Source organism: Dermacentor variabilis, chromosome 2, assembly GCF_050947875.1.
Source record: "Dermacentor variabilis isolate Ectoservices chromosome 2, ASM5094787v1, whole genome shotgun sequence".
In the NCBI taxonomy this organism is placed as follows: Eukaryota; Metazoa; Arthropoda; class Arachnida; order Ixodida; family Ixodidae; genus Dermacentor; species Dermacentor variabilis.
The window spans coordinates 89311985-89337676 of record NC_134569.1 but is presented as its reverse complement, the minus strand read 5'-3'; the positions used below and the strand labels follow the sequence as shown (position 1 = coordinate 89337676).

The window sequence follows — 25692 nt, the reverse complement described above, 5'->3', positions numbered from 1 at the left end:
GGGTCCTTCGGAAATGAGCGTGAATAAAATCGCGCCCTGGTCTGTCATCATCGTATTGCTCCTCCTATGCCCCCTTTCTCTCTTATTTCCCATTCCCTCTGAGCATGGTAGTAGGCTAGGGGGCTATTACCTCAGGCCGACTTCTCTCCGTTTCCTCTAACAAATGCGCACCTAAATGTAAATATGCGAGTGTTTTCGCATTTTGCCCCCACCGATATGCGGTCATTGAAGTGGGGATCGAACCTGCAACCTCAAGCTCAGCATGACACTGCGCTACCGCGACAGGTGCCAGGAGCACCGAGCTATTGGGGCCTTTACGGCTGCACAGGATGAAACCTGATGAAACCTTACGAAACCCAGGAGGATCTGCATTCCCCTAAGAAATGAGAGTTGTTGCTCACGTAAGAAGCATGTGATGATTCATGTCGACGCAAAAACATCCTATCCACACGTCTGCAGCATATTTAGCAACATTGCCAATGCCTACCTGATTAATCGTGTTAGGACGTTTCGAGGGTTTACATCAAACGAGCGCAAAAAAAATAAAAATAAAATAAAACTGCCGTTGCTACAGCGTTTTCCCGCTTTGTCAGGTGTATATTTATGGAGAAGGCGGGTGGAAGTAGCATGCGTGAGAAATCACAATGTCCAGTTAGCTCATTAAAAAGGATCACTAATTATCATTTTGAATATTTTCTTCAACGCGAAATTTTTGGCGAGTAATAGCACTTACGTCGTATCTGGTTAAGATAATTCGTCTCCAAAATTTCCTAAAGGATGCATGCATGACGGTCCAGTAAACGTCATACTTAGCCCACTATCAAAGCTGAAAAAAAAAATGTCTTGCTTAGACGCAGTTGAATAAGCAGCGCATTGTATAGGACAAGCATAACATCTAATTTACACTATACTTTTCACAAATGTAGGGGCGTGTGTATGAATTAAGGCTCCATATCAATGATTTCATTGCACAGAAAGATGCCTAATCCCAACGTTCCTAACGTTTTCGTTTCTGCAGTGTCTGCTTAGAAAACGTGAATTGGTATCAGCCCTCAGCAGCGAGCGTGCGCATGGCAGAAATTCCGCACGCGCGGCAGCCTAGCTACAGTGCCTAGAATCATGACCTCTGGCGTTGTTGTGCCGACTAGTCCTCTTAAAGATGGCGGCACTTGACAAGTACTGGTGGCGCCACAAAAAGTGGCGTATGAAAAATGATTGTGTGACTTACAAAAATGATCTATACCTACTTATTTTCATATATTTTTACATAATTATTGCTTATTGAGTAGCTTTTTAAATAAACTTTTCTTAAAGCATTATAAACAAGTTTTAAACGCTAATTAGCTTAAAACGCCTACTAGCATAAAAGATAGCTCGTAATAACTTTAAAATAAGTATAAAAACAATTTTTAGCACTAACAAAGCGATTAAAGATTATGCTTTTGGTATGTTTGATATTTCACGCAAATTTCGCCATTTTTTTGTTAATGCTGGCAACATAAAATATAAATTCCCAGGATGCATTGCAACACATGGTCGCCATTTTTGTTGAGAAGTGGGCTAGGCGAAGTAACACGACGGGACAGTCAGAGTGTTAGTTGCTGTCACGAATTTTTAGCGCCTTGTACGGCGACTTCAATTTGTTTCTTGTGAATGTCAATAATTATAATGGCTGTAAAGTTTAGAGTATTTGGTCCGAGGTAGGAGTGGTAAACTATCCACTCGGTGGTGAAAAAAAAAAGACAGAAACACTCCCTCTGTCGGGAGGTAATCATGGCCGACAAAATCTGTGGCGATGGCATTGGCAACAGTACTGGAAGACTGTATAACGCCGAAGTAGACTTAATAACACCAACTACAATGTATGGCAGCAGCCCCGGCGAACCGAGGACGTTGGTGCAATCTGTGGATACCGCGGGTCCGAAAAAGAAGCCGACGTCGTTTCAAATCACCAGCGTCACCGTGCAAGGGTCCCGGTTAAGCAACGACGGCGGTGACGAGAGTGCCGACGACTTGGACGAAAGCCACACAGAGGACCTGAGCTCCGACATCCTGGATTGCTCTAAGACGACGGACACGGAGCAGTTGTCACCAACGGAAGACAACACGCCGTCGACAGCGCCGGCGCCGCCCGCCCCCACGGAGGCCGCCACCGAGCCGGTGACGGCGGCGGTCAGTGCTGCGCCCAGCGATCCCGTGCCGTCGGGCGGCCTGGCCGCGGTGACTGTGTCTCCGGCGGTGGTTACCGGTGCTGCGGGCACGCTAACCATAGTGGCCGGCACGCCCGCGGCGCCCAGCACGACGGATGGCCCCATCAACCCTGACCACTGGCAGCGGCGCTTCAAGGTGGTTAAGATCGTCAGCTCGGAGCCGTTCGGCCGAGGACGCTGGCTATGCATGGACTTTGTCGACCCGCCTGCCATGCAGACCGATGCCAAGGCCGGCGAAGAGCGCGACAGCGGCACCGCCGCCGCGGACCTGCCGCCGGCCGTGTCCAACGAGTCAGTGGCCCACGTGTACGAAATTCCCGTTGGCCAGACGTACCCGGCCAACAGCCAACAGAGCGGGCCTCTGTACGGCATCATTTTGCCAGTGTCTGCGGGTGGTCAAGGGGCCTCGCCCTTAAGTGTGCTCCAGCCGATTGCCGAGCAACAGCAGCCGCAGGCGACAGCAGTGCACGACAAGCCACCCGCAACGGCTGCCCCGCCGCAGCCGGCGGCGGTGGTAGCACCGGTACCTGAACAACAACCGCAGCATCAACAGCAGCAGCCGCCGCCTGTCGCAGCCGACGCTGCTGCAGCCCAGGCCGTCGAGCCCATTCCCGAGAACGCTACCAACAAGTCAGCCACGGAGGAAGACTCCGAGAGGTTCGTGTACACGTTTGTTGCCCCCGACAATCTCGCGAGGCGCCGCCGGTCACGTCGGCGTGACTCATCCCATCTTCAGCCGTCGCATCTGCGATGCGTAGCGCTAACGTGTGCGAGGTCATCTGCTGATAACGCATGGGTGCTCGCGGTTTCGGTAACTGCACGGCTTGCTGCGGCTCTAGTTACTGAGGGGACGTGCGCCGAGCCGTGCTCACCCAACCAAGACATACCAGCCATGCTATCATTCCTTGCCGTTCGTCGAGCTTAGATCCAGACACTGCACTGATGATCAGATGTTCTTGCATTTACTTGTGCGTCACGGTGGCGATTTCCATATTCGTTAGAGTATTTCGAAAGCAACCGTCCTCAGTGTTAGCGTGATTGCATCCTTTTTTTTTATTATTATTTTGTATTAGAGTATGCATTGAAGCAGGTGACTTGAAGTATGGCTGCTTGGAAAATTTCTGCCATCACAATACTGTGAGGTTTTCATTGTTCCAAATTCAGAAGTAGCTCCACCGTGGGGCCAAAGTATGCTAATTGGGGTTGGGAGGGAGGGAGGTAATTGCCACAACAAAAGATATGCACCATTATTTAGTTTGCCATTATGCGAGAAAAGTGAAGTATCAAAATAAGGTTAAAGTTAAGGGAGCTGGATATTACTATTCATACATTTTGTTAAGCCACTTAGGTGTCTACATTCGGAATAAAAATGTGAGGTGGCGTGTGTTGCTAGTTGGATTGCAAGAAGCATCCACGGTTGAAAGCATTGAGATATGGCAACCTAATCTCGGCTTAGCATTGGTTCTTTAGAATTTTCCGATCATTAGAGGAAATGAGGAAACACAATAAGCCAACTAACAGCTTTTCAGAGTGGGAATGGATTTTAACAAAGTGGTGGCATCAGCATAGTAAGAACAGTAGCTGGCAGCAAATAATATAATAAAAAAGGATAACACATCGTAATTCTGATGATTGTTATATAACACCTAGGCATGTTGAATCCCATAGACAGTATTTCTTTTCCAGTGCATATAATAAAGTTTTAAGTATTGCATGCCTTATTGCAGAAAGTTAGCATGTTGAATAGCTGCTAAACTTCTTGATATACTGTGCATGATTTATTTGTGCTTGTTTCTCACATCGATACAGTGATGCTAATAAAAAGCATAAAGGCAGCTTTACAAAGACTTGCATAAGCTTTGCACTTGGCTGGTACTCCTCATTTACGAGATGTCACCACTATCATTTTAAGGCATCATTTGCTGTAATGTTAAATGTTTGCATGTGACTGCATTGAGTTCTGCTTTGTAACAGGTTTCTGTGCTTACTCATGACATTAAGATATCCTGCTTATAGTGGCCATCTGTGCTCTCAGTTGGCCTACTGGGAACAGTGTTCATTTTACACAATTATTAAGTGGGCTGTATACCACACTGCTTCTCTTAAATTGTAGTGTGAAGCATAACAGATAACTTTTACTGCATACACATAAGAAATATAAAAAATTTTAAAGGTTTTAATGGTTATCTCATAAGTTTGTACTTAGGACTGTGATAGGAAGAAAACATTTTTGTTTCTATAGATTCTCAGTGCTGTTTAAAAAAAAGAGGATCCATTTAATAATGGATCTTCTAGCCAGCATGAACAAAGGGAAGGATATTAGAAAAAATCTATGTTGTTATTGCCAGTGTTATAATGGCTCATAAAGGGTTTGTGTTGATCATACCACCATAGTGATCATACCACCGCATTGGCTTCTGCTTTCATCATAACGACTACTCTCTTCCTGAAGAATTTAGCAAAAGGGCACTTGCTATGTCACGACAGAATGGTTTGGGTAACAGCATAGCATTTTTCTTATTTTGTTTTGCTTCTCTGAGCAATTAGCTGAAACAGTCTGATGATTGACATGGGGGCATGCATATTGGTGCTTTGCCTAGTCTGACACTATTTCAAAGCAAGACCTCTAGCAGAGCCACTGCACTAATTAAGTATAGTTTAATGACTGATAGTCCTGCTATGTGTTGCCTTATTTGTTTGGGAGTTGGACCACTAGCCGGAAACAGAGAACTTTGGTGACGGCTCTGCAACTAGTGATTCAAGCTCTGGTGGTGTTGTGGGTTCCTTACACAGGGTGCCAATGGGTTTTGTGGTTTGCATGCTGTGCTGCATGCTCTTCTGATGCTCTGTTGCACTGAATAATGCCACCTGATAGCTCTTTAGTACATCTTGTTGCCTCGAGAGAACTCATTAAACCTAGCCTTGGAGGCTTGGAAGAATGCTGCATGGTACTTAATGTTTTCTGTGATCCGTATCTTTGTCCTAACATCTGAAGTTGTGCGTAAAGGGATAAAAACCTTAAAGCCGTACCACAAGATACAGGACGTGGTGCTATACGAACACCACAGGCAACAGAAGAAAGTGAGATGGGTGACACAGCAGGCTGTGTTGCATTCTGTTTCCTCCAATCATCTGTGCTGTTTGTGTAATGTTGAATCCTAATTGAATGGCCAAACTTTGTACACTGCAAGATGTTTGGACTGTCTCACTACATAAATGGTCAGATCTGTTCATTATGAGAGGCTATAAATTACCTACCCTTTTTACGTTTTTCTCATATCCTTTTTTTTTTTCTTTTTTGCTTAGAGGAATGCAGAGGGACATCAATAATGTTTGGCGTAGGTGGCTGATTACACTTTCTTCCTTTTTCATGTTTAGCAACAGTCTGGTTTACGATGGGAACTTGCACATTGACCTTAGACTCCTCATGCCAGCTATCTTGTACTATTTTGTTTCCACTAGAGCATACCTGATCAGTTTGGCAGCACATCAGGCATGTGAGCTTCAGTATTGTTGGCTGCAATTAAGCATTTTGCATGTTGTGGGGCTCTTGTTAATGACTTCATCCGAACAACCTTCATTCTGAAGTGATGAAGACTCAGTTTAAGTTCATCATTTCAGGTCGACTTCATGCACTCAAGCTAGGCCTCTGCTGTAATGTTTAACAGAATGCAAAAATATAGATGTTTTGGTGCAAAGCTGGTGACCAGATAAGTTCATTACCTTAACAAATGTGCCTGCACCTGCAGCCCCCTCCCCCATTTTCTTTTCTCCGGTAGTTTAACCGTTCTTTTAGCAATACCTCAGATTTTGTTGATGTTTTTAAGTCTGCTGCATCTTATCTCTAAATTAATTTGGCACCATTCCATTGCAAGCAGCATAAAATGTACTCTTTCCTACAGCTCAGCCTTCATGTTGGAAGTAGATTTTGGCCTTTGTGGGCAACCTTTAGTACAAGCAGTAGCTCTACTAGAAAATAGCATATTGCGTGACCATGTTAGGTGATAGCACTGTGTAATCTCCACACTTGGACCATTTCCAGTGATGAACAGCTTATGATTTATCACTACTGTGTAGCCTTTGGTGACTGATTCTGACTACATCTTTGCCAACAAGATGTGCACTTATTGCCATGTGTGGGCATCAGAACCAACGTCCTAGGTCATCTATCACTAGTAACAACAGGCTGATGCCACTTCACTTCAGCAATGCACTCCATCTTAATCTTCCATTTCACAAGCCTGCATTAGTCGTATGCATTTACATTTGTAATGCTGTGTAGCAATACATATTTGAGGGACATAGCAAATTCTGAATCATTGCCTTTCATTTCTTTTGAAAGTGCATACCGATTAGAAATGCATATTTTTCATCTTATAATCCTTCGCTTCAACCTTAGTTTCATTCTCCCGAAACCCAACCTTTAAATATGAAAGGGGCTCTTCTGTGAAATAGGTATTTGCATTGTGCATAGAAAAACGGAGTTTGAGAACCTCGGCATTTCTCGCTACTGTGGCACACATTTGACTTTAAAAAGCATTGGAACTATTCGACTTGTGGCACTGAAGCTCTCTTTAGCTGCTCAGATAATGTGTGGGAACCTGTTTGCTTTAGCACCACATCATATTTTATGTAACATTTTCGATTTGGCATACGAAACTGAATAAGCATATGATGGCTGCAAGATATTTAATGAGCATTGTTAGTTGGCCAAACTGCTTGAGGCCTGTTTTCTTGTTTCTTGCATTTGTCGTCCAGGTATGACTGTTTGGATGGAGGAATTGTGGCTGGACTCATTTACTGCCTGCTTGGCGTTGTCTTGCTTGGGCTGTAGTTTTCGGCGGAGTGGGCACAGTGACTTGCCGTCTTGCCTGGAGGTTGCACTTTTCAGCAGCTCTTGTCCAACCTCCACAATGCTGCTGCTTTTGCTTGGCTTTCTGGCTTCCTCTGTTGTGGGTTGTGCAGTGCAAGGCAGGTCCCCCCTCACTCCCTCATTCTCTACAAACTGTCCCCCACTCCATTGCCTGTGGATCGATTGGTTGCATCTGGCTCTCAAGCTTGGTGAGGTGGTATGTCAACGAGGGGCAGGCCTTGTCGTGCCGAGCTAACCTTTCTTTTTTTTTGTATCTTGTCATCGTGCTTCACCATTTGTCGGCTCTTGTGTGGGCAGTTTTTAAGAGCTGCTGTGACAATCCTTCGTTTCGACCTGAGCGTCTGTGTGTGCTCCTCAAGGTTTCCTGGCCAAGTGGCAAGGGTTCCCTCCCGGTTGCCCTTTGGCAAAGGTGGTCACAAGGCAAAGGTGCATGATTTGCTCCTGTAAGTATCCACGGGTACTAGACTTACCAAGGTGTGTAGCGCGCATGCATGATATTTGTAACTGTTTCGCTTATGAAGCTTAAGGCATAGGTGAAAGTAGCCATGGGTGATTTCACCAGAAATGAATGTTGCTGTCATGGAGAGAAATTTGCTGAATACCATTAAGCTCATGCAGCTTTGCAACTGCATTAATGTTAATCATTTTTGATTCACAATACTTCAAAGACCCCATAGAATGGGGCTTTACATGAGGCGTGGGTGATATAAGGCTTCTGCAATAATGATTCTGTGTCACTCTTGAAGTGTGTGTGATTGCTGTGCTGGATGATGTGTGTAGGGAGATGTTCCAGTCCTTGGCCATTCATATGAAAAAGGAAGATGAGCCGTTGTCGCGGGTATATTTTCCAGTGAGAGAAGTGGTCGGACGTCACGGCTGTTAGCTGGCTGACCATTATCAAATTTCTGGAAGAGACACAGTCTAGATATTTTAGAACACATTTAAGATAAGGTAGATGAGCTTGACACTTGTTAGTTGGGAGTATTGTGAGGAGGTGAAATTGACGGCACAATTTTGCATGGATTCAATGGTGTTAATCAGGCTACATTGGTATGGGCCCCATACTGTGCATGCATATTCTTATTTCAGTCTTACGAAGGTTGATTAGGCTAGTAGCTTGACTGAGGGAGGGCATGAGATTAAGTTATGCCTAGGAAAGCTAATGGTATGGTTAGCACTATTAGTAACATTTGATATTTGTGCAGATAAATCTAAATTGTGACAAGCAGTGATGCCCAGGCATTTAGTAGTCAGTATTCGAAATAGTCCCATTGAGCAAGTATTTATGTGGTTCATAAATTTTGTGGCTGTGGAAGAAAACGACTGTTATTTTGTTAATGCTCAATACCATTAGCCAACTTCTGCACCACTGATCAACTGGTTTCATATCATGCTGGAGGGCTAGCTTGTCAGTAGGGTCAGTTATCGAATGGTAAATGATGCAGCCATCTGCAAAGAGACAATGCTAGAATAAATGTAATTAGGTGCACTATTAATACATATTAAAGAAAGGAGAGAACTTACGACAGTGTCCTGGGGGACACCTAAGGCACTAATTGTCCCCCTTGTGCACTTGGGCATTGTTGCGTACTTGAGGAACCTTTTGCTTTTATCCAAACAGAACATATTCTGTATTTCATTTGATCCTTTACTTTGGCCTGAAAGCGTGTTTATTCTGCTTTGCAAAATTAGATGCCTTATGTAATTTCTATTAGCACCAATGTTTCGAATCATTGCACAACACCTTATGCGCTGTTTCAACTGGGAATTTTTAAGAGTGTCTACTGTTGAGAGAAAACTGGAACTGTCAGTGAATTTTCAGAATAGTCGCTCAGAAAAATTGCCCCTTCCAATCTAATGAGATAAAAACAATATTTAAATATTTCCTTGTTGAGCCAAAGAAATCAGTTTGATCTGATCTCCCAATTTTGAAAACGCTGAATTTGTTCAAAGGGTTGGGGCAGTAGGTGCGACATTTCACACTTGTTTAGGTTTGTGCATTCCCTTGGTCTTAATTATAATTTGCTTCTTATTATAATTAGGGAACCATTGTTTGCACTTCCCCAAGGGCTGCAGTATGTCAGATAGCAAGGCGATATTTTGCCAAGCTGGTCAGAGAGAACATGGAAAAATTGATTAATATGAAAACATCAGTGTTTGTAGACAAACGTATCCTGCGAATGCTTCACATAACGTTGTGACTGAATTTGGTGTGGCTCACAAAAGTAAAGTGACAGGGAATTCTAATGCATAAATGTTCTGTAATGAAGCATGGCAGTTTGGGTGGGAAGGTGCTGTGTAGAGAGAGTTGTCTGGCCTTATCCTAGACATGAACTTCACAAGGGATGACATTCATTCAGCCCTGTTGCCTTTTACAATGCTATATGAACAAGACTGCACATCAGTCCTTGTCAAGTTATCCTAGACATACATATTAATGCGATAGCATTAAAGGCCCCATGTAGCAGAAAATCTGACATTGGTGCCCAGCATACCACTTCGACCGCCGTTTCTGGAATAATTCCAAATCATGCATACCCAACCATGCAGGCCTTCCGTGTAGTGCAAAGAATTTATTGAACTATGATAGTGTTGGATTGTAATTTGAATATACGAGAAAACATAATTCTGTTCCGCGGAAACTCAAACACGAACCCCTTTTAACGCAATAGCGTTTTCCAGCTGCCGTTTGAGGTAAAAAAAAGAACCACAAAGCTTGCCTTCGTGCATAGCACTCGCCGCCCGCGTTTCCCAGTAAGTGTTACGGTTACATAAGCTGCAGTTTCCGGGAGGCGTGAGAAGCACTCGGGGATCTTTAAATGCTATTGCATTTAAAGATTAAAGATTAGGTGAAGCCTAAACATTCTCCAAATTTTGTTTATACGCATTTGGCTCTTGTGCATCATTCGTAAGTTGGGGTCATGTTTCTCAAGCACATGCAAGGGGGTTCAAAGCTGGGCTGATTACTTTTAATCAACTACTTTTAAGCAACATAACGAACAGTGTAGACAACAGAAGAAAAATAATATATAGAATGCGTGGCAAATGGATTTATTTATTTCGCAGAGACTGCGCCTGTTCAAATCTGAAACTTGTTTACTTTTATCACCTCCTTTAGCACAGAATAGCTTTCTCAACCACTTGTGTGTTATTTTTCTGTCTACTTTTTTATTTCGAATTTTCATTTGTATTTCTAAGCTTCTCTGAACTGAAAACATCGCAATGCAACACAAATTAAATTTACTAAAGAAATAGTACTCCTATAACATTATGCACATACATATTTATATACAGAGCCTATGCTTTGTCAGTAAACAGTACTTTTAAGACAAAAGCACACATTGTTTTCTTTAGAATTGCAATTAAACATGGCCGCAGTTTTTGTTTCACCTCCTTGGGATCTGTGTGTAGGATTAATTTTCATGTGCGTACTGGCTTGTCAAAATGGTAATCAATCTTATCCTGCCAAAAAAGTTTTCTGTTATTCCAGTGCTGTATGGGGCTGCCATCATAGATCACAGCGTGAAACTAATAGGGAGAGCTGTATTCTTGTAAACTACTAAAGGCAGTCATAGTCAAAGCAGATAAAGTGCAACCTGAAATCACGATTCGTAAAATTTTGAGGACAATAATATGTGCAATGGGCTAAGTAAAATAGAGAAATGTGGTGAACCGAAACAAAGCTCTCGGGCCCATACAGGAACAATTATAGCAAAAGTGGTTCTATGACAGCAGAGAGTGAAAGAACAGACACCTCTGCAGAGAGAAATATTTTTGAAGCAAGAGTTTGCGGTGGCACTTATTTATTTATTTATTTATTTATTTATTTATTTATTTATTTATTCATACCTCAAATACCCCATTTGGGGTTTTACATGAGGGGTGGGCATATTTAGGTCATATTTTCAGTGAATGCCTTGAACGATGAATGGCTGGGGTGACGCACAGCTTCAGCAGGTAGATGATTCCAGTCTTTCAGTGTATCCTAAGTGTCTCTATAAATGCAACTTAGAACATGTGTTTAGGAAATGTTTTCCGGATGCACAGATTATCTTTTAAACCAGCATGATGACTAACAGTCACTCCATCCTTAATTATACCCTTGAATATAGCAAGTACAGTTTACAGAGTTGAAGCACACCATGCATATATATATTTTTTAACTTCAATGGGAATATACTAAGCAGACTTTTTACCATATATTGCAATAGTTATCTTTATTTCCTTGAGATAGCAGCAACCACTTTAGGAAACGTTTATTTTGGACTAGTGAAAATTGCTTAAACTTTCTTTTTTAAATTGTGAGCAGCCTGGAAATGACTTATTAAGCATCATCCTACCATAAGCACACACGTGTCGATACATGTTTAGAACATTGTTTATTTTCTTTAGTAACAATAACTAATATTCTTACAATGTTAACATAAGTATTGTTAGAGAGTTTTACCTTGCTTGCAAAAGTTGTACCATTTGCACATTACTGGGTTAGCGGAGCCGTGAATGGCAGCGTCAAAGCTGATAGCGGCATCTTTTGAAAATTTATCCGTCAGCAATGTGTTTGAAAAATGTATGTGTGTGTCAGTGTTATCGGTGAAGGAAAATCATAAAAGTACTGCACCTTAACACTTCTGTCACTTTGAACACTTTACATCAGCAGTTGAGTAGAAGGTGCGAGTCGCTGCAGTATTACCTTTGCATGCTCTCTGACTAAGCTGCGTGTGTCATCAGGTGTCGCTACCAGCGTTGTTGCCTTACACCTCTTTAGTAACCCTGTATTCCACAAATGCTAGTACCTTTACAGACAAACTAAAATTACCTCTTGGCTCCAGGCTGGCCTCTTGTCAATGTGCAATTCAACTGTCAGTACCCTATACAATGTAATGTAGATTAGCATTCTGCAGTTTTCCTTATAAATGCATAATGGCAAAATGTAAAGGGTGGTTGCTGTATTACATCAAAGTTCACCATGATGATATAACACTCAGTGGAATGATTGCTGAAGGGCACTGTGCAAACTTTCATATTCATAAATTCTTGTTTTAGTAATGTAGGTGGAAATGTGAAATGGCCACATACTTAATGAAGGCTCAGCTGCACATGAAAAATATATATATATATATATTTATCATAGGCGCAGACTATGGGGCGAGGAAGTACCTTCGGGGCCTGAGCCCCCTCCGAAGTTTTCCGGTGGGGGCAAAACCCCCCTCCCCTCCCTAAAGTGTCATTACTAAAGTTCTGTTACCTACATCATTTGAGGTTTCTTTTGAGTTGCCTCCAGCTTTTCACCTGAAATTTTATTGTGGCTAAAAGCTTACTGCATCACTGTTTGTGCGGATGTGCACATCGTTTAATTCATACTTTCGCTTTATTGCTGCGAATCCTGGCAGTATGAGGACAAGCGCATTAGAAACACCAGCGGTGGCTACCTCATTCGTAATTTTTCACTTCAGCGTTTTTTTAAATTTCCAAAATGAACACCATGTACAGACACAATATATTTAAATATATACACAGGAAAAAGTTTATTAGGAGGTAGCCAACTAACAGTTATTTCTAATGGTACGGATAGCCAATGCCTAGAGAATGAATATGTTGCTGTATGTTCACCTCACTTCAAATTGCTTTGCATGCTTTCTCTGACCCTGAAAAAAAAAGAAAAAACTTGCAGGCTTCAGAGACCGCTTAGGCAGAGTCCTTTATCAACGGAATGTGAAATGCACATGAATGATATGTGTATCAATATTGCTTCTCTTTTCAGTAAGCAATGGCAACGACTTATGAAGGAAAAGAAAACTTGTAATGCACAACATTTAATAGGAATGAAAACATCGCCACTTGCATGTATAGGTCATAAATATATATAATTCACTTAGTAACCGAAATGAGGCCAAGCCAAATTCACTCGAAGAAATCAGAGTCAATAGCAGTCATGCAAAGCAGCGCTTATACTTGGACTCACACAAGAGGCTGCACTTTCACCGAAAGGCGAAGCAGTATTGATACCGTAGCACAAGACAATTGCACAAGGGAAGGTTCTTACTGATTAAATCCATGTGAGGGCTGCAGCTGTGTAAGGGTCACACCCCTAGCTTGATTTCCAATATTTAAAGAAACATCCTACCAAGAAGCAATCATGTTCAATGTGCTGGTTTCGATTGCGCTGAAGCGAATTTTCGCGTGCAGCGTACTTTTTTGCGTCGCTTCTAGACAGCGAGAGGAGGCAATCGTGATGGTTTACAGCAGATCTCATACACGTATTTGGAGAAATTAGATCAAATGGCCTGGTCCCATGTAAGGCTAGTTGAAATTGCGACATAAAAGTACAGCTTTTACATGAGTCCACATGTGGCTTATATCAGCCATATAAATTGTAGTAAATCTTCATTTACTAATTGGAATAACTAGCATAGTGTAATGCAGGAACCCTGCGAAGCTGTAAATATTTCACTGGATGACCACGAACACTCGCTGTCACAACACTGGCATTATGAAGAACGCCAGCAGTGGGGGCGAACGGTTCGACCAACAGCGCAATTCACCGCGACTCTGAAAATTAGATTCATCCGCATCATCTGCCCATTTTTATGTCCACTACAGGGCGGCTTCTGTCAGTGATATCCAATTATCTTTGTTTAGCGTAGACTGCGTGATCTGCAACACTAGAGGTGCGGAAAGACAGCCTGGGAAGGAAAACAACGCATGAAGTTATCCGCCACGCCTGCTTGCCCTTTATCATTGCATCCACCAATGATTACTAACAATTAGGTACGGCACGTGGGCTGCCTAAGTGTCCGCTGCACACAGTCATTTGCAGCTATGGCAGGGCTAGAGTAGAAGACATGTGCTCTCTTTCCCAAGTGCGCTTTCGATCACGTGAGCTCCAACCAACTCTAATATTGAGCGCATGGAAAGATAATTCACATCAAGCCGCCATGCTTTCCGGCTCACTGTTACGTGCTTTCTCTTGCACCCACAGTATATGGGTCACTCATTCATGTGGCTTTTTGACTTTATATGGAACATCATGGGCGTTGACGACACCAAAAATTTACATTGAGTGTCGATATAATTGCTACCGCAATGAAACGAGAAATAGACAACATGTGTCAAGCCCGCTTCTACTGCGACTACACATGCCACATTGTGCACTGGCTAGAAACACAGCATGAGCACCAACAACATAGACAACAGTGGGCACATCGCTTATCGGTACTTTGCCAGGACCCGTCTGAAGCTGAGAAGGAAGGGTACTTTCCACCACTAAGCACCAGTGGAAACATTACGGTAGGCATACGAGGAGACAGTGCAAAAGGCCTTACATAGATTTTTTTCATAGATGTGTATTTGTGCGACTTAGTACGCAAAAAACACATGCATCTCCCTAACATGTTTAACTGAATCCACTTGTCGCATGGCTCATCCGAGAGACACCAGTTTCTTGGTGGTGCGAGGGCACCCGGGCTGTGGTATTGAACTGTCTCCTGCTATGAGGTCTTGTAGATACTCATATAAGGCCGCCACTTAAGTGAAAAATTCTTCGATATATACATATGGGCGGGGTTCGGAAAGCTGCTCCCCCCCCCCCCCCCGGAAAAATGAATCCACCTATGATGTTGACTGACAGCTTAGGTAAAAAAATTTTGAAATGTACAAGTGTGTATGACAAATCGTACATTGTGTAACTACCAGAGCTTAAAAACAGTTCACAAACTTGCAGTAATTGTTAAGTACATTGCAGTGCACATTTTTATGCTGTTCACCCCATTGACCTCCTCACCAATAACTTTTGCTTTCTTGTGGCCACCTTTTCACGTGACACATTCCTTGATAGCTCATGCATTCATGTACGTCATCTTCACATTTAGATAGCATTATCACCCGTGTTTGTGTCCTTAGTCTTTACATTAGTGACGTTGCGTCACATATATGGTGCCTTTTACTTTATGTTCCACATCAAGCAGCTCTGCATTTCCTCATATGGCCACTTCACACTAGTGGAGAGGCGACTACGATCCAGCAGACGCTACCATTACATAATGGTGTCTGTACTTGTTCAAGCACTTGTGGGCGCCACATGCTTGCAGTTTACTCAGTCAATTTCCAGTCCGGGATTGGGGAGCTGCGGGTTAGATTCTGGCTCTGTAATACAGATTTCCCATGCTTACCTCTCTAATCGCCATGAGCAGACTAATTTGAAGTGAGAACATGTGCAAGATGTACCCAAGGTTTTGCAGTAACTCATTCTGGAATTGGATTGGTGCTTGGCATTCATGCAAGGGCAATTTTAAATGCATTGGTACGCATTACCTAGCGCCATCAGCTCTGCTCTGGGCCATCATGAGATGGTGTTCCATAAGCATCACCTCTTAATAAAGAAATGCAGCAAGTTTCTTTGATGTTTTCCAGAGCGTAAAAAGAGAAAAGTTCGTTGAACCCGATTCATGGCTTTTAGTTACAGTGTAAAATAATGTGAACAATAGTTGAAAAGGACATGAGCACATGTTCTTAGCATCATTTAACTGTCCTCTGTATGTTTACTTTGCAGTGTAATTCCAAGGCATGAAAGCTTTTCTGAGTCATTGCAGGGAACTGGTATTTTTGCTGTGCATAAAGCAATTGCTGATGCATTCCACACATTCTAGTACTTGTCATACAGAATCCAGGCCTAGGCAAATAAATTGTTGGCAAGGCAACATTTAAATTTATTTGCTGACATAATTTTGGTGCTCTATTGGGCATAGTTGTTTGCGAATCCATGTCAGTGCTTTCTGGACTGACGCTGTGACTCTTCGTGTCAAATGGTTGCAAGCTTTAATGTTTGCTTTCCTGAACTTCGTACTGAAACCTAATGTCTGAAAGGGAATGTTTATCTTTTCTTATATGTTTCGCTTTCTTTCAAGAAATGTCTGACTACATGAAAGGTGCCAACAAAAGCTCAGCCATGCTCGAAATATATGGCTGTGTACTCAATTCCTAGCTGCACTTGCTTAATGTGATATTAATTGCTAGGTTATTCTAAATTAGCTGTTGCCCTAGTTTAGCCAATAAGCACAAGAGCAAGCCTGATAGACCAAAAACTTGTTCAATTTCAGTGCCATCCATTAGTTACTGAGGGCTGCAATGCTTATATTACTACATTTGATCATTCTTTTGTGTCTTTGGTATGAAACAAAAGTTTTTCACTTTCTTATGACCATTGTTATTTGCACTATGTAGCCATGTTATTTCACTGTGTAGTCGTATTCACGGCCTTGTGTGTAGGCTTCAGTTATTCATCTCGGTTAGATGTGCACTGTGTAGTCGCTTGCTAGCCAGATGTATAAAATTACAAGGCGGAACCAGTCAGTGTGCCTCGGAGCATACACATGGATCGAGCAAAGTTGGCCCGTCAGTGTACGATTTTCAAGCCATAGTCTGCGCTGACCTTCACCTAAATACTCACGCAAAAATCTGTTGTCAACCAGTTTAAGACCAATCTATGCTGACATTCATAGTCGGCCATAGCTCAGTAGCTGGGTCGCCTTCACATCGACTTTTCGGTAGATGGTCGTAACACCCTTGCGTCAGGCTTTCCTGTGACGTTCGGTAGTACTCGTCGGTAAAAATGGAAAAAAAAAAAGAAAGTACGCAGTGGAATGTGACAGCCAGCCGCATATGTTTGTCGAGTGAAGTCCCGTGTTACTACACTCGGTCTTCGTGCGCCGCTGTTTCGTCGTTCCACGTGCAGGGAGCAGCTTGTTTACGGTTGCCGAGGGAGGAGTAGGGAGGGTTGCGCGCCTCGCCCCCTGGCTTCGTTCTCGCCCCTCGCCCTGCTGCTGTAGCGGTGGAGGAGGCAGGCGGCAGCTGCTCGTCTCTCCTTCTCGACTACGTCTCCTCCGCTCCGGCTTGGAACCGGATCGAACCGGAGCGCCGGTGGCAGCAGCAGCAGCATTTCATCAAGTCCGTTCGCTGCGGCAATGGTCCCTGCTGGCGCTCGTGTGGCACTGCTCACGTCTCTCTTCGCTTATTCCCCGTACCCGCTGCGACGGCGGTCTGCTGGTTGACACAGCGGCGACCCCGAACTTTTGATAGCCTGTCGCCGATTGGGAGTTGCGCGTGCCGGCAACGTGTTTAACGTGGGTCAGGTCTTTCATTCGGAGGAGGAACACGGCGCTCGAACCTCGAATGAGCCGCGGCGAAGTGGTCTCGGCGGCGGTGGCGGCCCCGTTCGCAGCGGGGTATCTGGCCGCTGATCCGGTGTACAGCATCGTTCGCCAATTCATTCGGTAAGCGCTGCTGCCCGGCGAGGTTTCTTACCTTGCTTATCGCGCGCGGGTTCCTCCTCCTCGCCTTCCGCTCTCGCTGCGGGGCGTGCGGTTTTTGCTCTCAGCCCGCGGCTGAGCAGCTGTGGATAGCGGCTCTTTCGTATCCACACACCAGCGCAGCAGTTTCGTTTCGAAATTGCGCCTCGTTCGTCTGCAATGGCTAGGAACGCACCTTTACGGTACTCCCGACGCGCGCTGGGAAGTTGTCAAAAGGGCGAATTAGGCTACTGCGATTACCTGTGGCCGTGTCGTGCGGCGTTTTACAATTGCTTGTGCTGTTATTTAAGCTGCGTGCAACCCACGGAGCGCGCACTGTTTGTTCACGCCCTCATCTGTAGCAGTGATATGTGCATTTAATTCAGCACTTAGCAAGTCCTCGACCCTTGTTTCGAGCTTTGCAACGCTTGCAGATAATCGAGTTAGTATGTCTCGCGTGAGTCGCCGTCGTATCTTTAGGTAAAGCTTTGCAATGTTTATGCAGATAAATTCTGTGATACCGAACTGCTTTTGCGCCGCATTCCTTAGCAGCAGTCAGGCAGTATCCTTTTGTGGGACCTTTACCAGAAACATGCTTGTTCTATTTTAAATATGACGTTTGTTAGCTATAAGAGACACTTAATTAGTAGGGATTTCAGCAGGGGGCATGACTCATACTGTTTATTGGATCGTAATCATATGAAAAGTTGGCACTTGCTTGCATGTTAGCTTTTACTTATTTTTTAAAAAAATTGCTCTTTGAAAGCAAGCAGTATTGTGCTGATGCATTTGTCTTTTCCCGCAGCACGTCGGCTGGGAGCACGGTGGCAATCGACAACAAAATTGAGCAGGCCATGGTAAGTTGAACTCTCTGGAGCGAAGTGTCAGGAGAACTATTGCCAGTCACTGTGTATTGTAGAGCGACACTTACTTTTTTATACCCTTTTGTTTCTTCCAAAGCTTTACTATTTAGAGTTGTCTTCACTGCATTGCACTTGTGTTTGAGGGAGACAGGCAAGTTCAGATGCAATGCTTGTATTTATTCTCGCGCTTGTAAATGCCTTGAGAACTTTATAAAGCTGTTAGCTTGCATTGCAATTTCTTAGCATCTTTGTGGCATGCGATGCTTTTCGCATGAAGTGAAACAAAATGCTTCGTTTTACGATTCCACAGCATTTTGCTGTACTTATGGCAGTACACCACCATTTGAAATGTCTTTACGCCAAACAGTTATTACATTTTTATAGCTTCAATACACATATGCTGAGAATTGTGCTCGTTATGAGTTAAGCTGGTGTCCACAAATGGCAGAAGTTGCTGAGGATGCTAGACTATCTTAGACAATCTATAGCATCATCATTAAATCTAGACTCTGATTACTGTGTTATTCAGCTGCAGAGCATGAAGTCATGGATTTGTTCCCTTGCCATGGCAGTTGTATTGCACTGAGTGCAATTTTTTTTTTTTTTGTAGCAATACCCATTCATTGATTTCATCGCGCACTTAAAGGAAAAAGGGTGGGGGCTTCGCCTCTGGTTGTCAAAATTGGCCCAAAATCCTCCTCTTTGGTCTCTTCACACATAGTGCTGGCTTGGATTAAGGATGTAAAACTGTTATCAATTAATTGGCATCACAAGAACTACAGCACACACTTTTAAATCTTTCCTTATAGCTAGAAATGTACTCATTTGCGATGCTTTTATATTTAAACATTCTATTTCAAGACGTGACAATCTCAATATGTATCCACGATGCATAAAATTATAGCCTGATCACTGGTGCTTTGAATAGATGTATAGCAGTAATAATTGCTCAGACTTTCAGAATTCTTATGTGACATATCAAAGAAGCACCCCAAGGAACACTTTTGTTGTTTTATAATTTGTTGTGTTTGGCAAAATACAACCTCGTTCATACGTTATGAAAAAAAAAAGCCGCGAGAAAACGTATTAACCGGGAAAGCGCACGATCCGAAGTAACTAAAAAGTTCGACACTCAACTATTGTTCACATCTACGTAATGCGAAGCGTCACGCGGATCGTCGTGGCACGAGACGCCGACGCGCGTTGACCTCGTGGCAGTGGCGTAGCAACAGGGGGGGCCGGGGGGCCGTGGGCCCCGGGTGCAAGGGGCCAGTAGGGTGGGGGGGGGGGGGTGTCATATCATCTGAAGACACCCCTCTTTCCACCAGCTACACCCGGGGGGGGGGGGGGGTGACAGAAGACCTATGGGCCCCGGGTGCCAGACGACCTAGCTACGCCACTGCCTCGTGGTGCTCCGGCGGCCCGAGGCGCGTTTTGTTGTTTTCCTATTGTGCGGTGTTTTTTGAAAGGTCTACGGGAAATCGAAACGAAATCGAGCTGGTGGGTGACGTCAGATGCCGTCGAAGCGAAACGTGATGCCCACACATCGCGCCGGCTGCAGAAGGGAACGGCAGCGCGTTTGGATTATCACCTACTGAAAGCGTGCAGTAGGCTATCAGTGGCACTGCACACCACGCATGAAGATGCTTATCGCAATAGGTTTGGCGGCGATAGCTGTAAATGCGGCGTGCGACGACCCGGGCAGAGATTTGCTGGTACCGGAATAAGGAACTGCGCGCGCCGTCGTTTTCACGTGAGACGAGCGGCTATATACTGTTCTGGATCGCGCGCGCCTCGCGCCTTTTCTTGTTTACATGCGATCTAGTGGTCGGAAAACGTATACGATCGCACTGCAGCAAGGAACGTGGCGCGTTTCGGTTATGCCTATTAAAAGCTTGCGCTACGCTTCCGATGGCATCACGCGCTGTGAAAGAGAGGCGAAGATGCTTATCGCGATAGGATTGGCGGTAATAGCTGTGAATGCTGCGTGCGAAGACCCCGGAGAAGATTTGCTGGTACCGAAATACCGCGCCAGCGTTTTCACGCGAATCGGGCGGGCGAGTATTGCGGTAAAGCTGCCGCGGCGGGCAGCTGTATACTGTACTCGATCGCGCGCGCGTCGCGCATTTTCTTGTTTACATGGGATCTAGTGACTGGAAAATGTATCATACGGTCGCAGTATAGCAACGTATTGAACGTTGGTGCCGAGAAATCGTGTTTTCAGAGAACGTATGAAGCAGTAAAAAATGAGCGTAACTCTATTGCGGCATTTTTGTATTCTCGATTGGGAACGTTAACGCCAGATAAACGTAAAGGGAACCTGTCAACGATGTTCTAAAGTGTTAGTACTGAGAGTAAAGAAATCAAAAATACGCAAAATATGCACCAGACTCCTAGTTCCCAAATTTTGTCAGATCATGCAAAAAAAAAAAAAAAAAATTAATCCAAGGTTTGTTGGCATCACTACTAGCCATAGTGATGCCTGTGCTGTGCAGGAAAGGAGTAGCTTCACAAATGTGAAAACAGGTAAGTTCCTATTGTGCAGGGAGTGTTTGCTTTTACTCATTGCAGCAGGCACCTGGTTCGTTTTTTACTGCATTCTTTAGGCTCGCAAAGGTCAGGGAGCATGCAGAAGCTTCCACATGCTTGGTTATTGTGTTCAATAAGCTTTTCCACGCAAGCAAGGTGGCCTAGTGTGCATTCAACTAGCGCTCGGGCCTCCACATGATTTTTTCAGTTCCTGTACAGTGCTGTGCAGTAATGTGGAATGTTGTTCAATACTGTTCAATTGTGAATAAGGGCATGTGCTTTGGCAGTGTTCATAATGTAAGATATTAGACTGCTAGTTGAGCTTTGGTTGAAGGCTGCTCTGAAATCGACTGCATGCTCTTGTATGAACGAAAACCCCACACAACAGGAAGGATTGTTTGTAATAATTTGTACATATGCTGTCTAAACATTGATGGGTAAAAGCAACCCACGGTGGGAAAAATCGATATTAGTCAAACACAATTATTAAAAAAATAAGCACTCATGAGCATCTACCTTTGTTTGAGACATGGTTAAAATAGCCTTGACTTTGGATTGAAAAATTAGACAACTTAAGAGAAGCTCATTGCCTTTACTGCTGCTGTCATTTAAAAATTATGTTGCCGAGTTGACCAAAGTGAAATTTACATTGTTTTCTTGAGGAAGTGCTAGGAGCACTGGACGCTAGTTTCTACAATACTTCCAGTGTTTTGTTTTTCCACACTCGCCAGTCTGCCAAAAATGGTCAAATATGACAAATAATTAAAGTTCAGTTGTCATTTCAGACGGTGGTTGACGTTGCTAGTAGAAGAATTCCAACATAAATGTTTAACAACTTCTAGAAAAATTTTCGATCAAGTTGATCGTTTTGTATAGGCATGGTAACGAAAGAGTGAGTATATGCATAGATATCGTTCAAGTATGGGCACCAGAAAGTTGTCAACTCATGACATTTGTATCATGAGCCCAGCCTTCTTTCTGGAACTCGGGAGTGTTTTCTAAATCCGAATATCTGCACCATTGCTGTTTAATGAAATTTCGTGTTTTCATCTTAGCTTACGCTTACGATAGCTTTGTCATAGCTTAACTTATCTTAACATATCTTAGCTTAACTTAGCTTACGATGTTACGATAGCTTTATCATCTCTGATGTATCTGCTGCAATGACTTTCTGACTGGTATAGTGCTGCTGAGCACAAGGTTGCAGGTTTGATTCTCCCAGGTGAGGTGGCCACACTCCGATTAGAAGCAGTGGAAAAATGTTTTAAATCTTTGTGTACCAAGTTTTTGACGCATTTTAAAGAACTCCATGTGGTCAAAATTAATTTGGAGCCTCTACTACATCTCTGTGCTACACAGCATTGCTGCCCGATTGCAGCTTTGGGATATAAAATCCCATATTTCATTTTCATTTTGTATTTCTGATGTGATGCTTTGGGATATAAATTTTGGCGTATCGAATTCTCAACGTCAGGATTTCTTCATCAATCTTATAATTATTCTTTTTTATTATTTCTGCTATGCACTAAAGAATTCATTTTGGCAAGATTTGCATATATCACCAGGTTGTGAAGATGCTTAATGGGCAGGTAGAAAAAACTTGCTATTTCCACACATGGACTCTAAATAAAAACTGTTTACCACTAGTAGTAACTAATATATTTAAAAGAAGCAAAATTTGCACTATAGTATTATATGCCTTCAGAGCAACTACTGATAGCTGCTTCTGACAGCATGTCGTTAACCAATGCCACCATAGGGCTGTTCTTCACAAGTGTATTGGTTTCACAGATGTCAACAACTCTGCATACCTTGAAGTCAGTGATAAGTTCTTGTCTCATGGATAGAGGGCACCTATGTATGATACTGGTGTAGATTCACTGGAATGAGCATGTGGTTTTTCTTGCTTGTCAGTACTGCCAAGTTTATTAGCTGGACACTGGAGACAGCATACTGCATCACGCTTTAACCTGTGTGCTTTTGCTTTTTCATTTTATGCACGAGTAACTACTGGCTCTTACTGTTCGCATTCTTGCTTTCGTGAAGGACTTAGTCAAGAGCCACCTCATGTTTGCTGTGCGTGAGGAAGTGGATGTGCTTAAAGAAAAGATAACGGAGCTGCTGGACCGGATAGCTCAGCTGGAGTATGAAAATGGTATCCTGCGTGCTGGTGCTTCACCGGAGACCCTGAGCCTACTGGCTCAGTCTGCACAGCAAGCAGTGCCCGTGTCGCAGCCACAGTTGCCTCAGCCGCAGCAGACGATAGCGGCAGTGGCCGCAGCGGTGGCCCAGCCGGTTATGGCGCCACCCCAGCCGGTTGTGGTGCCGCAGCAGCAGCAGCAGGCCCCTGTTGCGCCAGTGCAACCTGTAGCCATGCAGCCAGTGCCAGTGCAGCCACAAGTTCCACAGCTGGTTACGGTTGTCCAGCAGCCACAGCAGCTGACGCATCAGCAGCCGCAACCGCAGCCTTCGCAACCTGTGCAGCTGCAGCACCAGCCCCAATTACCGCAGCAGCAGCAGCAGCAACAAAAACAACCCTTGCAACAGCCGCCACCCACGTAGCTTCCGTGTTAGTTGTACATAGAACAGTTTAATCGGGAAAGCACCACTCCGTGGGATGAAAAGGGATGCAAGACAAGGAAGGACCAGTGTGCTTCATACATGAAGTGTCTTAGGTGTACATAGACAGTGTGGCTTTCTTTCATTCTTTTTTTTCCACAAGTGAACTGGTGGGGTGGAATAGTGACGACCAACCTAGTTAGCCAGTCCCTGTTGCCTTCTCTCTGGGAAGAAGTATGAGGCGCTGTGATGAAAAAGTTCTGTGGCGTTTCTCTCTCTGCTCCCTTCCCCTGTCTCGCTGCATTTTTTAATTTTTTGACCTTCCTCAGCCTTGTCGTGCCTCTGTCTCTCATGTGTTAAGGAAAACTATAGTCGTCACTGTCTTTGCCACGTTTCTTTTTTTACACAAAGTACTTTTTGCTCATCTTGGTGGTGCTAGCACCCCTGAGTCATTGCTTTATTACTTTTTTTTTTGCTTTGTCCTTTGTTGTTATGTAAAGAAAAGCAAAGTCTGGTCACATGCAGCTTGTGTCCCAAGTGTGTGGTATATATATATATATACATATATATATACATGCATATATGTTTGTGTGTGTGCCGAATTGGCTTGAGACGATTGAGATGTCAGCATGTTTTGGAATGCTCACAGCAGTCAGTTACATGTGGTGCGACTGATTGGACTAATGTTTCTAGATAAGTGACAGAAAAACTGACACCGGCACCCTTTCTGGAAAGGTGTGTGCAGGTTAGGCTTGTTGTAGCTTCTCAGTAATATAAGGACTGAAGAAAAAAAAGGCATCCTGTTAACGAGCAGTTCCTATCCTCCTGTCGTTTTAGAATCTTCTGACCCAACTGCATATAGTGTACTCAGCATGGGTTGTGTCCATTCCTTTCCCACCAAGTTTTGACAGATGGAATTCCTTGTTGAGCTCTCTGCGAGCTTTAGTAAAGTCAGCAATTTTGCTTCAGTGAAAAAGACTAATGGGAATGCACTTTTAGCGAGTTTTACTCTGTTTTTGGTTTAATGTGCAGGCTCGTTGAAGCATTGAAACCCCCTTCCCGTCCTTTATTTTACATTTGGGAAGCCTAGATAATTTTTTCTCCAACTGGTATCTTTGACATGGTTGCTCTTGTAATGCCTGTATATAGGATGCAAAAGCGAATAATTTATATGGCATTTCTACTGCTGTATTTGGGCAACTTTCTATGCCTGGGTCAATAAAATGCATATTTTTGTTAGGGATGAGACAAAAAACAATTGGCTATGCTGGTATACTCGGCTCTCCGATTTCTATCAACATATAGGGTTATCTGTTTGTGATGCTTTTTTACATATTTATTAGTTTTAATCAGCTGCTGCAGTTCAACAACAACAAAAACATTAAAGTGCTTTGAATAATGCCCTCTGTCCAAGTCTCATTTGTGCTGCTGCTAAAACAAGAGCTTTTTTTTACTGCACTTAAGGTATGCTTAAGAGAAATACCAAATCAGCTTAGATTGGCAAAGTATTCAAGAATTCTATTTTCGTTAATACTGCGGAAACAAGTTCCTTGTTTGTAGTAAGTTCATTGCGGTAATAAGTTCCTTGTTTCAAATTTTGTGCCAGAACCCCATGGCAGATACCTCAGTTTGACGTCGTAGATTTCAAAGTATTTATTCACAAGTTGGTCGTTGTGGCTCAGTAAAGGTTCTTGACTTTCCAAGTTTAGTCTTTTAGTTTTTTAGAATAACGTGTGGTACATTTTGACCGATAAATGTTTTACTAGGCTCAAGCAGACAATCTCTAAAAATCCATCACGTCGGCGTGAGCTGGTGCGGAAACTGCTACGCATAATCGCTACCAGTCTTTCATTGCATCTTTTCTGGCTTGCCAAGGGTCCCTTTAAAATAAGAGTGGCTTTTTTTGGTATTGTACGAAGGTCGCTCAAATCGATCCGGGACTTCTTTTAAAAATAAATGGAAGAACAAATTTCAAAGTGTGGAAAGTGGATTTATTTTTCCACATAACCTCCAGCTACAGTTACACACTTATCCCAGCGTTTAACTAACGCCTGTGCTTCAGCATAGAAAGATTTATTACAACGAAACCATTGTAGGACACCATTCTTCACTTCACCATCGGTGTTGAAATGCTTTCCTCCAAGGAATTCCTTCAGGGGCCCAAACAGGTGGAAATCACTTGGTGCTAAGTCAGGACTGTAGGTGGGTTGTGGTAATAACTTCCAGCCAAGTTCCTGGATTGTTTGGAACATGCGTTGAACGGTATGGCGGTCGTGCATTGTCTTGCAGAAAGACCACAGCCTTTGTGATCAAACCCAGACGTTTCTTCCGTAAACTCTTGTGCACATCACGCAGAACATGGCAGTAATACTCGC

At 43.6% G+C, this 25692-nt stretch overlaps 1 protein-coding gene across 2 annotated transcripts; it reads left to right on the top strand.

The window, feature by feature from the left end:
* The first annotated feature begins 1534 nt into the window (after positions 1 to 1534).
* Positions 1535 to 24718, top strand: LOC142572254 (uncharacterized). 2 transcript variants are annotated; one of them, XM_075681227.1, is made up of 4 exons: positions 1535 to 2867; positions 7443 to 7526; positions 18172 to 18223; positions 22805 to 24718. In XM_075681227.1, the coding sequence occupies exons 1-4, from the start codon at positions 1774 to 1776 to the stop codon at positions 23318 to 23320; spliced, it is 1746 nt and encodes a 581-aa protein (XP_075537342.1). In that variant the 5' UTR covers positions 1535 to 1773; the 3' UTR covers positions 23321 to 24718. The 2 variants fall into 2 exon arrangements, with proteins under 2 accessions (XP_075537342.1, XP_075537343.1); XM_075681228.1 differs by lacking the exon at positions 7443 to 7526.
* The last annotated feature ends 974 nt before the right edge of the window (positions 24719 to 25692 follow it).

Bases quoted from the DNA above. Each gene is read 5' to 3' on its own strand.
- LOC142572254 (XM_075681227.1), top strand. From the start codon at position 1,774: ATGGCCGACAAAATCTGTGGCGATGGCATTGGCAACAGTACTGGAAGA. The intron at 2,868-7,442 runs GTTCGTGTACAC...GTGCTCCTCAAG, and splicing joins ACGGAGGAAGACTCCGAGAG to GTTTCCTGGCCAAGTGGCAA. The intron at 18,224-22,804 runs GTAAGTTGAACT...GCTTTCGTGAAG, and splicing joins ACAAAATTGAGCAGGCCATG to GACTTAGTCAAGAGCCACCT.